This window comes from Copadichromis virginalis, linkage group LG5 (assembly GCF_057382275.1).
Source record: "Copadichromis virginalis isolate Kocher_CV1m ecotype Utaka linkage group LG5, C_Virginalis_male_GT1.1, whole genome shotgun sequence".
NCBI lineage: Eukaryota > Metazoa > Chordata > Actinopteri > Cichliformes > Cichlidae > Copadichromis > Copadichromis virginalis.
In genome coordinates, this window is record NC_140622.1 from 39,357,326 (window position 1) to 39,371,363 (window position 14,038).

At 42.5% G+C, this 14,038-nt stretch overlaps 1 protein-coding gene across 3 annotated transcripts; it reads left to right on the forward strand.

Annotated features, from left to right (window-relative positions):
• The first annotated feature begins 375 nt into the window (after positions 1 to 375).
• LOC146710368 (CD276 antigen homolog) lies at positions 376 to 12,122 on the forward strand. Of its 3 annotated transcripts, XM_085457764.1 has the most exons (5): positions 376 to 530; positions 6,159 to 6,494; positions 9,016 to 9,291; positions 11,289 to 11,411; positions 11,806 to 12,122. In XM_085457764.1, exons 1-5 carry the CDS (start codon positions 455 to 457, stop codon positions 11,856 to 11,858), a joined length of 864 nt encoding a protein of 287 aa, XP_085313890.1. In that variant the 5' UTR covers positions 376 to 454; the 3' UTR covers positions 11,859 to 12,122. The 3 variants fall into 3 exon arrangements, with proteins under 3 accessions (XP_085313890.1, XP_085313891.1, XP_085313892.1); XM_085457765.1 differs by lacking the exon at positions 11,806 to 12,122 and having other exon boundaries at positions 11,131 to 11,330; XM_085457766.1 differs by lacking the exons at positions 11,289 to 11,411; positions 11,806 to 12,122 and having other exon boundaries at positions 9,016 to 9,299.
• The last annotated feature ends 1,916 nt before the right edge of the window (positions 12,123 to 14,038 follow it).

The window sequence follows — 14,038 nt, forward strand, 5'->3', positions numbered from 1 at the left end:
GCAAGTGAAGAGTGTTATAACTCGAACTAACTTGTGCCTGTTTTTTTTTCCTTGTGTGTGTGTGTGTGATATAGAGATGGTAGTGTGAAAAAATGAAGCCGTCTTTGACCTTAAAGGCTACAGATTCTGGAAGTATGGGGTGTCCTCTCTCTTTACCTCAACCTGTACATAAACTGTTACAATAATCTGTTATCTCTGCTCATTAATCTGTCTGCTGTCAGCGATTCTGTGTAACTGTCGCTGTTATTAAACATGTTAGAGCTAAATGTCGCTGATATTGTCACATATCACACCGGAAGTGCAGTTATAGCTTACGGCTTTAAGAGAATAGAAGGAGAATGAATGTTTCTTTCTTTCTTTTTTGTGCGTCAGTGCGCTGGGAGGAGTGGCTCCGAGCTCATGTGTTTTTTAAAGAGATGCTGTAACGTTTGATCTTCTGAGGATTTGTGCAGACATGGAGCTTCCACCACTTCTGTTTCTGAGCTTCTGTTTCCTGACTTTGTCCGGACTGACGTTTGCTGCTGAATCCGGTAAGAAACTCACTGATTTAAACTGATCATGTGTGCAGGCGCAGTCACGTTTCACAGGTGCGGATGGAGCTTTAACGCTGCTCAGGCTGCTGCTTTAGTGGGTGGATGACTGCGGCATTTACACCTGTGACATCAGCTTTTAACGCAGCCGCATTTTAGTGTTGAAATAACGAGAGTTAGAGCAGATTAATGTGCAGCAGCTGCAACAACGAAACGAATCTATTTCTTTGTTGATCGTTATAGCGATACTCATTATTTCATTTGTATGCGTTTTAAAGCGTACGTGTGTGCGTCTTTGTTAGTGCGCTGCTTCCTGTAAACGCATCTGCTTTGGTCTCTGTTTAGACTGTGTGACATTTGTTTCCGAATGAACTTCATGTTCAGTTTGAAACACATATACACTGTTTCTACTAATACAGAGATAGTGTAGAGGTAGTGTTTGTTTGTTTTTTAATGACTTTACAATGAGAGAAAGTCAAATTTCATCTCAGGCAATCATTATCAAAGAGTGTTTTCTACATTACAATAGACAGCCACACTACTGGAGTCATGGTAAAGCTAGAAGTATTATATGATTATGCCTAACTCTTTTTATGGAATTTTACTTCTTAAAAATATTTGCTCTGGGATTTTAACTCCACTCATTAACATAGAGGCTTTTCCTGGATAGAGAGGAATGCTGGGAAATATATTACCTGTACTTCCTGACATTGATCTCTACTGTTCGTCAAAAATTTCTGCATCAAGCGGATGCAGTTATATAAGAATAGGTCAATATGCAGGGAGAGTCAGTTTTAATGGACCTTGCCTTCTGTGTCCTGATGTCAACGATACTACACGTTATCTATTTAGTGAGTGTTTTATGAAGTCATTAACACAAATAATTTAAAATGATGGTAAGTGGTGCTGAAAAGAGTAAAGAGAGCAGAGAGCAGGATGAGGACTTTGGCTTTCGTGTTTCTATAAAGGATTGAAACACTCTTATCACTTGTGCTGATAATATGCACTGACTTTTGTAATACCCATTGAGTAATTAAAAATAAGCTCTCGTTTGTCATTTGTCAAGATTATTTTGTAAGGACACTCTCTGAACAATCCAAAACATAATAACAAAACAAACCTTTTATAGAACATTCTGTAAAATGTACTACATGCTCATAAAACCTTCCAAAAGTACACTTGAGATTGTCTGTGAAGGTTCTCAGTCATCCAGGTCATTGTAATCTAAGGAGCTTGGAAAGAAAAGTGTCTGGACTTGAGATTATACTCCTCATTGGTTTTGTTTTGTTTGTTTGTTTTTTTGCTCTAAGCCAGTTTTTTCAAACAGAGAACCATTTTGATATTTTTAGATAGCAGTGCTGCTTACTTCTTCTGAACAATATGCCTGACAGTCAAAACAACCTCTTGCATGGGATAGATGTGCAAAATGCAAGACTGTGCACTGTGTGCTGTTTCACGTTTGGACCACTGCTGGGACAGTTTTCTTTGTCTCCTCTTCTTTAGATCAAGCTATGGCTGAAATCCTGTTGCTTGTAGAATGGTCTGTTCAGCATGGCCTCCCTTTGGCGAGTGGAAAGAAGGTTCTTCACATCACCAAGTGATATTCTAAGCTCAGTGTACCTCAGTAGTATCTCAGTTCACATCTGCAGTGGTCTTGTCAAGAGAACCATCTGGCAGAGCTTTAAAACTGAATTTGCGCTTGATCTTGTTAATCACGCATCTAAGAATTAGAGGCCTCTCCATGAATCGCTACCTTATCGTGGTGGAGGGGTTTGTGTGTCCCAGGGATCCCAGGGGCTATGTTGTCTGGGGGCTTTTGCCCCCTGGTAGGGTCTCCCATGGCAAATTGGTCCTGGGTGAGGGACCAGACAAAGAGCGATTCAGAAGACCCTTATGAAGAGAACATCGAGGGAACAGTTTACCCTGCCTGGGATAGGGTTACCGGGGCCCCGCCCTGGAGCCAGGCCCAAGGGCGAGCGTCTGGTGGCCGGGCCTTAGTCCATGGGGCCCGGCCGGGCACAGCCCGAAGAGGAGACATGGGCCCATCCTCCTGCAGGCCCACCACCTGCAGGAGGCACCATATGGGTCGGGTGCATTGTGTGCCGGGTGGCGGCCAGGAGCGGAGGCCCTGGCGGACTGATCCCCGGCTGCCAAGACTGGCAATAGGGACATGGAATGTCACCTCTCTGGTGGGGAAGGAGCCTGAGTTAGTGCGGGAGGTTGAGAGGTACCGGATAGATATAGTCGGGCTCACCTCTACACATGGCTTGAGCTCTGGAACCAGTCTCCTGGAGAGGGGCTGGACTCTGTCTCAGTCTGGTGTTGCCCCTGGTGAGAGGCGGCGGGCTGGGGTGGGTATTCTAATATCCCCTCGGCTTGCTGCCGGTACATTGGAGTTTTTCCCAGTGGATGAGAGGGTTTGTTCCCTGTGGGTCGGGGAATGGGTCCTGACAGTCATATGCGCTTATGCACCGAGTGGCAGTTCATAGTACCCAGCCTTCTTAGAGTCCCTGGGGGGTGTGCTGGAAGGTGCTCCACCTGGAGACTCTGTTGTCCTGCTGGGAGACTTCAATGCTCACGTGGGTAACGACAGCGAGACCTGGAGGGGCGTAATTTGGAGAAACGGCCTCCCTGATCTGAACCCGAGCGGCGTTTTGTTATTGGACTTCTGTGCAAATCACAGTTTGGCCATAACGAACACCTTGTTCGAACATAAGAGTGTCCATAAGTACACGTGGCACCAGGACGCTCTAGGCCGAAGGTCAATGATCGATTTTGTAATCGTATCACCAGACCTGCGACCATATGTTCTGGACACTCGGGTAAAGAGAGGGGCTGAGTTGTCAACTGATCACCACCTGGTGGTGAGTTGGATCAGGTGGCGGGGGAGGACACTGGACAGACCCGGTGCACCTAAACGCGTAGTGAGGGTGTGCTGGGAACGTCTAACAGAGGCCCCAGTCCGCGAGATCTTCAACGCACACCTCCGGCAGAACTTCAACAGCATTCCGAGGAAGACTGGGGACATTGAGTCCGAATGGACCATATTCAGCGTCTCCATTGCAGAAGCTGCTGCATTGAGCTGCGGGCGCAAGGTGGTTGGTGCCTGCGGTGGTGGTAATCCCCGAACCAAATGGTGGACACCAGAGATGAAGGGAGCCACCAGGCTGAAGAAAGAGTCCTATCGGGCTTGGTTAGCCTGTGGGACTCCGGAGGCAGCCGACAGGTATCGACAGGCCAAGCGGAATGCAGCTCGGGCAGTGGCTGAAGGTGTGGGAGGAGTTCGGAGAGGCCATGGAAAAAGACTTTCGGACTGCCTCGAGATTCTGGCAAACCATCAGGCGTCTCAGGAGGGGAAAGCGGTGCTCTACCTGCACTGTGTATAGTGCTGGCGGAGCGCTGCTGACGTCGACTGAGAAAATTGTCAGGCGGTGGAAGGAATACTTCGAGGACCTCCTTAATCCTCCTTAATCCTTAATCCTACTGACACGTCAGTGGGAGGAAGCAGAGTCTGGGGATGAGGGGAATGACCCGCCAATTTCCAGGGGCGAGGTCACTGAGGCAGTTAAACAACTCCTTGGTGGCAGAGCCCCTGGTGTTGATGAGGTCCGCCCCAAGTTCCTGAAGGCTCTGGACGTTGTAGGGCTGTCCTGGTTGACACGCCTCTACAATGTTGCGTGGAGATCAGGGGCAGTACCCCTGGACTGGCAGACTGGGGTGGTGGTCCCCATCTTTAAGAAGGGGGACCGGAGAGTGTGTTCCAACTACAGGGGGATCACACTCCTCAGCCTCCCTGGGAAAGTCTATGCCAGGGTGCTGGAAAGGAGGGTTCGTCCACTAGTCGAACCTCGGATACAGGAGGAACAATGCGGTTTTCGTCCTGGTCGCAGAACACTGGACCAGCTCTTTATCCTCTCAAGGATACTTGAGGGTGCATGGGAGTTTGCCCAACCAGTCTACATGTGTTTTGTGGACTTGGAGAAGGCATTCGACCGTGTCCCCCGGGGTGTCCTGTGGGAGGTGTTGCGGGAGTATGGGGTGTCTGGCCCATTGCTACGGGCCATTCGATCCCTATACAACCGTTGCAAGAGCTTGGTTCGCATTGCCGAACCGTGGCTCAGGGGGTTGGGAATCGCATCTGTAACCGGAAGGTCTCCGGTTCCATCCCTTGGCTCTCTGTCCTGGTCGTTGTGTCCTTGGGCAAGACACTTTACCCTACTTGCCTACTGGTGTTGGCCAGAGGGGCCGATGGCGCGATATGGCAGCCTCGCTTCTGTCAGTCTGCCCCAGGGCAGCTGTGGCTACAACTGTAGCTGCCTCCACCAGTGTATGAATGTGAGAGTGACTGAATAGTGGTATTGTAAAGCGCTTTGGGTGCCTTGAAAAGCGCTATATAAATCCAATCCATTATCCATTATTATTATTATTATTATTGCCGGCAATAAGTCGGACTCGTTCTCGGTGGGTGATGGGCTCCGCCAGGGCTGCCCTTTGTCACCGGTTCTGTTCATAATTTTTATGCGCAGGCGCATTTCTAGGCGCAGCCAAGTGGCGGAGGGCTCTCACTTTGGTGGCCTCAGAATCTCATCTCTGCTTTTTGCGGATAATGTAGTTCTGTTGGCTTCATCGAGTGGAGGCCTCCAGCTCGCACTGGAACGGTTCGCAGCCGAGTGTGAAGCAGCGGGAATGAGGATCAGCACCTCCAAATCTGAGGCCATGGTTCTCAGCCGGAAAAGGGTGGAGTGCCCACTCCGGGTCGGGGATGAGTTCCTGCCCCAAGTGGAGGAGTTCAAGTATCTCGGGGTCTTGTTCGCGAGTGATGGGAGAAGGGAGCCGGAGATCGACAGACGGATTGGGGCTGCAGCTGCAGTAATGCAGACGCAAGATGTTTGTAGGAAGAAAAAATAAAGCTGAGTTAGTGGGTTTCATCTTGTAACTGTTTTTCTTTTCTGTTTAAATTGGATTGGTTTGGTAAATGGTGAATGGCCTGCATTTGTATAGCGCTTTTACTAGTCCCACCTAGGGACCCCAAAGTGCTTTTACACATCCAGTCATCCACCCATTCACACACACATTCACGCACTGGTGGAGGCAAGCTACAGTTGTATCCACAGCTGCCCTGGGACAGACTGACAGAAGCGAGGCTGCCATATCGCGCCATCGGCCCTTCTGGCCAACACCAGTAGGCGGTGGGTGAAGTGTCTTGCCCAAGGACACAACGACCGAGACTGTCTGAGCCGGGGCTCAAACCGGCAACCTTCCGATTACAAGGCGAACTCCCAACTCTTGAGCCACGATCGCTCAATTAAACGATCGGTTTAATTGTTCATGATTAATTTGGAAATAAAAATAAGCGTGAACTTTCTTAGCTGTTCCTGACTCATACCTGACTTTCCTTCTCACCTCTGTCAGTGCGCCCCAGGGTGGCTGTGGCTACAATGTAGCTGCCATCACCAGTGTGTGAATGTGTGTGTGAATGGGTGGATGACTGGACGTGTAAAGCGCTTTGGGGTATTTAGGGACTAAGTAAAGCGCTATACAAATGCAGGCCATTTTACAAATTTTTTTCCTTCTGTCCTCATCAATCTGTATGAAAACACACTGTTTAATTCATGTTCTGTATTTCAGGGACACCTGTGGCCAGAGTGACTGTGAAAGAAGATGCTGATGCTATTTTACCCTGTTCCCTCGGCACCAGTGAGACCATTGAGTCAATGGTGTTTGACTGGAAGAAAGACGGAAAGCAGGTGTTCACGTACAATAATGGCACACATCATAATAATGACCTTGAAGATCAGTCTGCGGAGTTCAAAGGTCGAGTCTCACATTTTCCAGAAGAGCTGAAGAATGGCAACGCCTCCATAAAAATAACAGACACTAGGCTAGAGGACAAAGGAAACTATATTTGTATTTTTCCAAAAAGTCAGTCCGGTGATATAAGATTCCACATTGAGCTTGCTGTTGGTGAGTGCTGTTATAAATCAGCTGATTACTTACAGATGAAACAGTCAGTACACACATCTGGCAGGGTCTCACCCCCACAGCACACCTGCAGAAATATTATCAATATTTGGTAAATCTGCTTGTCAAACATCTGAGGTGCCCACGGGTTTTTTCAGTCTTTACTAAACAGAATAAATCTCTGTCAATGCTACTGTAAACACTGAATAAACAAATTCTCACTTCTCCTGATATGTCAGACACACAGCTGTTCAGGGTGTTTTCTGACTGTGTTATTATAATACATCCACCACCATAAATCAGTCTCTTGTGTAAATGTATAAGGACAGTTATGAAATATGTGACTGTTCTTTCTTTCTTTTTTTTAGTTTAGGATTATAAAATACGGATAATATAGCAGATTAACACTTCTGAGTTTCTTTTCTCCAGTTTTATCTGACTGCCAACTTGATAATAACACAGTCACCTCTAATATTTGTGCTTTTTTTCCCTTTCAGAGCCCATATTAACTTGTTAGAGCCTCTCACAGGCATGTGCACTTCTGCATGTCTGTAACTACCAGAATAAACTTAAGAAAAATTTCCAAATCATAAATATCTGATACCTGCCTGTTTTATCACTGTGAACTAAAATCTGTGATAATTATTGTAGTCTGTCAGTTTTACCTTTAGCTCTAACACAGATCATTTGTTAGAGGATTATACAGGAAATGACTGAAGCCTTGATGTTTTTAACCTTTTACTTAAGATGTTAACTAGAATTAATCAGTCATTATAAGGGCTAGGAGGCTGAAATTTACAGGATATCCTCTTCATTCTGTCTCCGATAAATGCACCAAGTTTCATGCTGATATACAGAGATGGCTTTAAGATATTACAGTTTAGTTCAAAGCGCAAAGCCGAGAATCTCTAATCAATTGCCTCAAAACGCCCAAAAAAATCTCTTCAAAGTTAACAAATAATAATGATTCATTTTGTTTTTTGCACTTTAAATCTTCTTAAATACTAAACTTAACCACAAAACCATCTCCTAAATAACTAAAATCATGATTTTGTTTTGTTCTTTGTTTTCTAATCGGGTATTTTCCAAAGATAAAATGGTTTTCTATGATTTCGTTTCGTTCCATTGAAACAGCGAGGCTAACTACGTAAACTTCCATATATGGTCAGACAGGTGATTTTCCCGGCTTCGAAGGGAGAGTGGTTTCATTGCCTTAACTTTCTATTGGATAACAGCAGCTGTCAATCAAACTGCCGTGCGATTGGTATAAGATTCGTTTTTCTGATTGGCTGATTGGATTAACGGTCTCCATGGCGCGTTGCTTCACGTTGGCGGAAGATGCTGATAGATTATTGATGTTCGTGGGCGTTTAAGGATTTCAGCGATACCAAACTTGATTGGTGAAATAATCTAACAATCGCTTAAAATTGGCTTTAAAACCGCATTTATATTAGTTTGCGTAGCTCCGATAAAACTTTCCGACAAAACAAATTTAGTGTTTTTTCAGGTTCTTTTTACTCCCGCTTGAACGCAAACGAACTGAAGTTAATCCGTGGGGGGTTTTCCCTTTAAACAAGCAATTGTTTGTTTTTAAAAAGCCGTTTTTGGTCCAATAAACGGCTTTTTAACATTGATTGTAATGGGTAGAAGTAGGGTCACGAAGTATTTACTTCCGTCAATAAAGACGTTGCTGTTTTTATGTCGTAAATTCTTTACTGAGGTTCATGAATCTACTGAAAGATAAACATCTGAACTTTGAAACGACGTATAACATGTCCGTGTCTATGTTTCCGGTCATCATAAAAATATACATTATGTTTATCTATTAATATTACCATGCAAACTTGGGTCGCATACAACCTCTGCGTTTTAAAAAGTTAAAGGTCCGAAGCATCTCAGGTGAGTCCTGCCTTTGACGTCACTGATATTCGCATCCTCGTGTGTATACGTGAACTCATTACTCACTCCTAATCGTCTGCATTGAGTTATTAATCCAAGTAGAAAACTACCTTTTAAGATACATATGCTCAAAAAGTATCTTATCCCTCTCAATGTAATTAAAATTTACAGCAACTTCTAGCAATAAGTTTTATAAGACTAGTGGAATTGTTTTGGAGATTGCAGGGGGGTTTGCTTTATTTTCTGTAACATCTACAATTGTTCAAGTAGTTATTTATATTCATATTTATAGCAATAATAAATAACACTGAAATCCTCCTTAAGTAGTTATCCAGGTTACAGTGCCAGATTTTTGATGATATGTTTGCCATTTTGCTGGCACTTTCCTATCTTTTTCTGTATAACTCTAAACAAACTTAGAGATGTCCAAACCTTTTTTCCGTATAAATGTCTGCATGTGAGTCCAAAATGTTGTTTAGAGTAAAAGCTTTGAAATTAAATTCCTTTTAAAAACATCAGTACTGTCCAGTAAGGCAGTATTGAGTTAGTACCCTCACATTGGCACTCAGAGTAGCTAAACATGAAAAAATAATAATTATACAATATTACTATTGTGTGTTCACAGGAGCTGCAGAGCCTTCTGTCACAAATCTTGATCAAACAAATGACTGGGCACTCCTTAAGTGTGTTGTTAAAGGTGCTTCCCCCAAACCTACAGTCGAGTGGTGGGACAGTAACAATCAAACCATTCCTTCAGAGGAGCCGCAGGTCTCTAAAAAAGGAGAGCGCTTTTACGTCACCATCAAAACTAATGTGACAAAGACCGACCGCTATCACTGTGTCGCCACACAGAAGGAAATCTGGCATCAGGCACATACGGAAATCAATGTGCGTTTGAATGGTGAGTGAAATTTTAATCTTAAAATGTTTTAAGTAATTGTTGTTTTTCAAAAATGTGAAATGTGCTCAGACTGAATACACAGAATGATGTCTGCAAAGAAGCTAAATATTAACTAATGAAATCATAAAGACAGATGTCTGGAAAATGTTTCTCAGGTGAAAAAAGTAGAGGTGTGTGATAAAACACTCCAGCAGACAGATTCACTGGAGCTGAAGCAAAAAGTAACTTTAGTCTGAATTCAACTCATAAATGAGTTGCTTTTTGTTTGTATACAAGACCTCTTACAGGTATCATTATGAGCAGTTATCAGTGTTACATATATGATGCACAGTGTGATTATATTCCTTATTTTTTATGTGCTGTAGCAAATGTTTGAGTGCAGATGCTAAAAAGTGAGATGACACCCATTACACTTCTGAGCTCTGTCTCATTAAGGAGTCATTTTCCTATGTTCTGGGAGTTTCCTGATAGCAAATCATCAAACTATTTTAATAACGTCTGTTGTGGTCCCTAAATCCAGCCAATCATGAAGTGCCAAACCATTGCTGCAACCCACAGAAAACTTAATGATACAAACACAGCAGCAAATATTAAAAATGTATATAAGAGAGGGAAGTCTGAGAAGACTTTCTAAACTAATGTTAATGCATTAAACAATAGAGCCAACAATGGAATAGGACTGCCAATCATATACTTTATAGTAAAGATGAACAAGTTTTCACTGAGGTCACAGAGTAATTGAGCTCTTTTCTATACATGTGGTGAGTGAAGGATAATCCGGATGAGTCCATTGAATTGCAAGTAAAGATATTTTTTAGCAAATGTGACAAAAGGCTTTGTGTGCTTTTCGCTCAATAGTTGTTTTCTGCTTGGAACTCTCCCATGGATTCATTTTTCCCCCAGTCTCATTCTTATTGTTGAATAACTACGGCAAGTGAGGCCTTTGATTCTGAAGAATTTGTTCTGGGTTCTTCTGTGGCCCCCTGGATGAGTCCTCGATGCTCTAGCATCTAAAAGTAATTTTGGTCAGCCACCATCACCACTGTGGTTCGCTGGAGTCACAAAGCCTTATCCATGGTTTTGTAACCTTTCCAGACTAATAGGTGACAGTGACTTTGTTTTTCAGTGGTTTCTGTAGATCATAGCATGACGTGGTGGTTTTTGAGAACTTTTAGCCCACTTTGTCAGATAGGTTCTGTGTAGGTGATTTCTTGATTCAGCAGGTCTGGCAATAATCTAATCAGGCCTAAGTGTTTTTAGTGAAAAGGAACTGAGCTTTAAAAAATATGGTTAAAGTAAACATGGAAATCAGAAAGGGGTGAATACTTTTTCATAGCAATTAAGTGCATAATTATGTATCTACAGTCGCCCTTGCAGGGGCATGCATGACAATCCACATGTATTCATACTGTATGCATTCGTATCATTAAAAAAAAGAATAAAATAGTAGAAATCATCTTAATGCTCAGTATTTCTGAATGTAATATTCATGCCAGATGATTAAATATAACATAAAAACAAGAAAATGATTTTGCATAAAAAATCGATCCTAACAGTCCAAAATCCTCCAGTGCAGAGAGTCATTTGTTGGCAGCGCAGCAGGCGGTCATTTCACTGACAGATTCATATTTCTTGTTTTCTACAATCATCAGTCTGAAGAGATTCACTTTAATGATGTGTGTAGCTAAGAAGCTCAGGGTGGAGGAAACCTCGATTACACACAGACCCACACATGTTTTCAGATGTGAGGCTCAGTAAAAGGAAAGCAGGAGTCTGTGAGCAGCAGCACAGATTCAAACATCTTTCATACAAGACAAAACTCCAACATCATCTTTACAGCTGAGAGCAGAACCAGAGCCAGCCTGTGAGCTGTGGAGACGAGCAGGAGGAAACAGGAAGTTGGATCCATGCTGACATCACTGAGCTCGCTGTTTAAACCTGCTGTTTGTTCCTGACATGCAGTCACAGTCTCAGTTACGCCAATGTTTTCTCTTCAGTTCCAGAACCAAAGACTGGATGGATTGTAGCTGGTGTTGCTGTTGGTGTTGCTGGTGTTCTTGCTGTTGTTCTTGCTATTGTAGTTGGGATTCTTGTCAGGTGTTACATCAAGAATAAAAAAAGTAAGTTTAATGTATTTATGAACATTCTCATATTTTTGTGTGACCGTCATGTTTATAATCTTGTTTATTTAACTTTTTCACATTTTTTGAATATATTAATGAAACAAACTGAAATGAACTAACGCTTATTGTGAGGAAAGAGGAGGAACACTGCAGAGGCTGATGAAGATGGTTAAACAGCAAACATCACGATTTATTCATAAAGACAGTTTAGCGTCTTGTCTGTAATCATAATAAAATTGGGTGAATTTTCCCACTGTACTTATGTTACTATAGCAACGAGTATAATTCAAACTTACTCATGTGTCATCGTGCACTCCACTACTTAGATTCATAGCACTACATTTCTGCTCAGTTATGACTTTTTAACACCGTTTTGTTTTCCAATCTGCAGAAAGACAAGAAGAAACAGAATCCCCCCTTCGAGAAACAGAAAATCAACACTGATCAAAGTGAACCCAAAGTGTGAAGTACGGTGTGTGTGTGGCTTATGTGTTTGTTTTATGAGAACCAAGTTAAGCTTTTGAGCAGAACAGTGACGACATGTTGGATTATTTTTGGTATTTTCAGCAGTTTAAAAGTTCAGAACAGATTTTAATCCTGTGGTTTAGCACATGGTTAAATGTCAGGATGGAGGGATGTAGCCATTTTTGTTATACTTTCATCCTAATCACCCCATATTTTTATATAAAAATAAAAGTATAAATGACTCATAGTGCTCAATACTTGATACACAAACCCCGTTCAAAAACAAACTTTGTCACATTCACAGTACAACATATAGTGAAATGCTTGTGTCCTGGACTGCAGACGTAGCTGCACCATTCCAGGGCTGGTTTTTAGCATGGGGGATGCCAGGGCTGTGACTGGATAACGGGTGGGTATCCAGTCAGGATACCCACCCGTTATCCAGAGGTGTGTAGTCTTACCACTACACTAACTAGCTGCCTGTCTAATGTCATCTTTTCAACATTGAAACGGGGCATTTGGGGATTTTTTTTTTCTATTTGAATGAAAACGGATGCAGTGCATCAATGCTTTCTTCATGAAATAAAAACTGTTGTATTTATTCCATAAGAGATCAGAGGTCCTCCTCCTGTTTTTTCCTCTTCTGCAGCAGTTTAATAGGACGGAGCAGAGAAATGGCTCCACCTTCTCTTGGTGCATAACATGTTACTAATAAAGAAAACTACTTTTAGCTGCTCCATTGCCACAGCAGGTAGCGCCGCATGTTTGATTTGGACACACAATCAATACTCTGGATGGATTTGTGTTTCCAGCTGCACTCATATTTCAGTAAATATCTAAATAATATTTAAAAAGAAATTTGTCTGATAACAGCAAATAACAACTGTAGAATGCGCCACACAAGGAAAACGTTTTTCTTTTGTTTTCTAACCCTAAACGTACATTAACTATAACCCTGAGCTGGTCTGCTGTAAATAAATATGAATCAGGATACACACACTCCATTGAATGTTGTCGATGTTTGATAATGAAAATCATGTTCATGCTTTTAATTCTTCATGTCCCAATACATTATTAGTTGTCACACTGTTCAAGGATCTCGGAGTAAAATGTTGTGTGTGTGTGTGTGTGTGTGTGTGTGTGTGTGTGTGTGTGTGTGTGTGTGTATATAACCACCTTGGGAAGACTCAAGGAGAGGGGCAGGTTAGACTTTGCTGAAAACACCTAAAAAAGAGCCTGCAGAGATCAGAAAAAGTATCAGAAGAAGCCAAGTTGAACTTTTATCTGAATAATGGGAAGAGAAAAGTATATAGAAGGAGAGACATGACTTATTATTTGAAGCCCATCACATCATCTGTCAAAGTGGAGGCAGTATTATTGTAGGGCTTTGTGAAAACTGGGTCATTATTGTTTACTGATGAAGTGACAAGATGAATTCTAAGTTTTCTGATTTGATTCATTCGTCAGTCGCCAAGCCAGTTACCGTGGTTTTCAGTTGTAGTAAATATACAGCTTAAAAACGTAAAGGCACATCAGATCTTAACGTGAAACAAATCGTGCTGGATATCTACACTGATAGGAACTGGGTAATATGTTTCCAACAAAAGGATGCTACATAGTTGGATGGAAATTAAATTTATATATCTACAGAGAGCTGAATTCAAACAACTCTACCATCTAGCCTTTCTGTGTGGAGACATGCAGTTAGTGGGGTTAGGTTAATTGGAGTCTAAATTGTCCATGAGTGTGAGTGCAAATGGTTGTCTGTCTCTCTGTGTTAGGTGACCTGTTCAGCGTGTACCCTGCCTCTCGCAGCTGTGATAGGCTCCAGTGACCCTGATTTGGATGAGTGAAAAAGAATGGATGGATTTATCTTTTTAGAAGAAATATAAAATTCCAAAGTATTTTGTAAAGACATTATGAACGGATGGTACAAATGAGGCAGATACAAAGAACAGGAAGTTCCCAAAATAAAACAGGAAGCAAAACAACAGGACTCCTAACATGGAAACAGAGAACAGGAGGAAGGAGAAAGGAACACCAAACTATAACCAAGAACAGAAACTACAAAGCAAAATTAACTGATCATCATCATCACCTTTATTTATAAGGCACTTTAAAACAACCAGCTCCAGCGCTCCACGCGACCCTGAAAAGAT

Bases quoted from the DNA above. Each gene is read 5' to 3' on its own strand.
- LOC146710368 (XM_085457764.1), top strand. From the start codon at position 455: ATGGAGCTTCCACCACTTCTGTTTCTGAGCTTCTGTTTCCTGACTTTG. The intron at 6,495-9,015 runs GTGAGTGCTGTT...GTGTGTTCACAG, and splicing joins CCACATTGAGCTTGCTGTTG to GAGCTGCAGAGCCTTCTGTC. The intron at 9,292-11,288 runs GTGAGTGAAATT...TTTTCTCTTCAG, and splicing joins AATCAATGTGCGTTTGAATG to TTCCAGAACCAAAGACTGGA.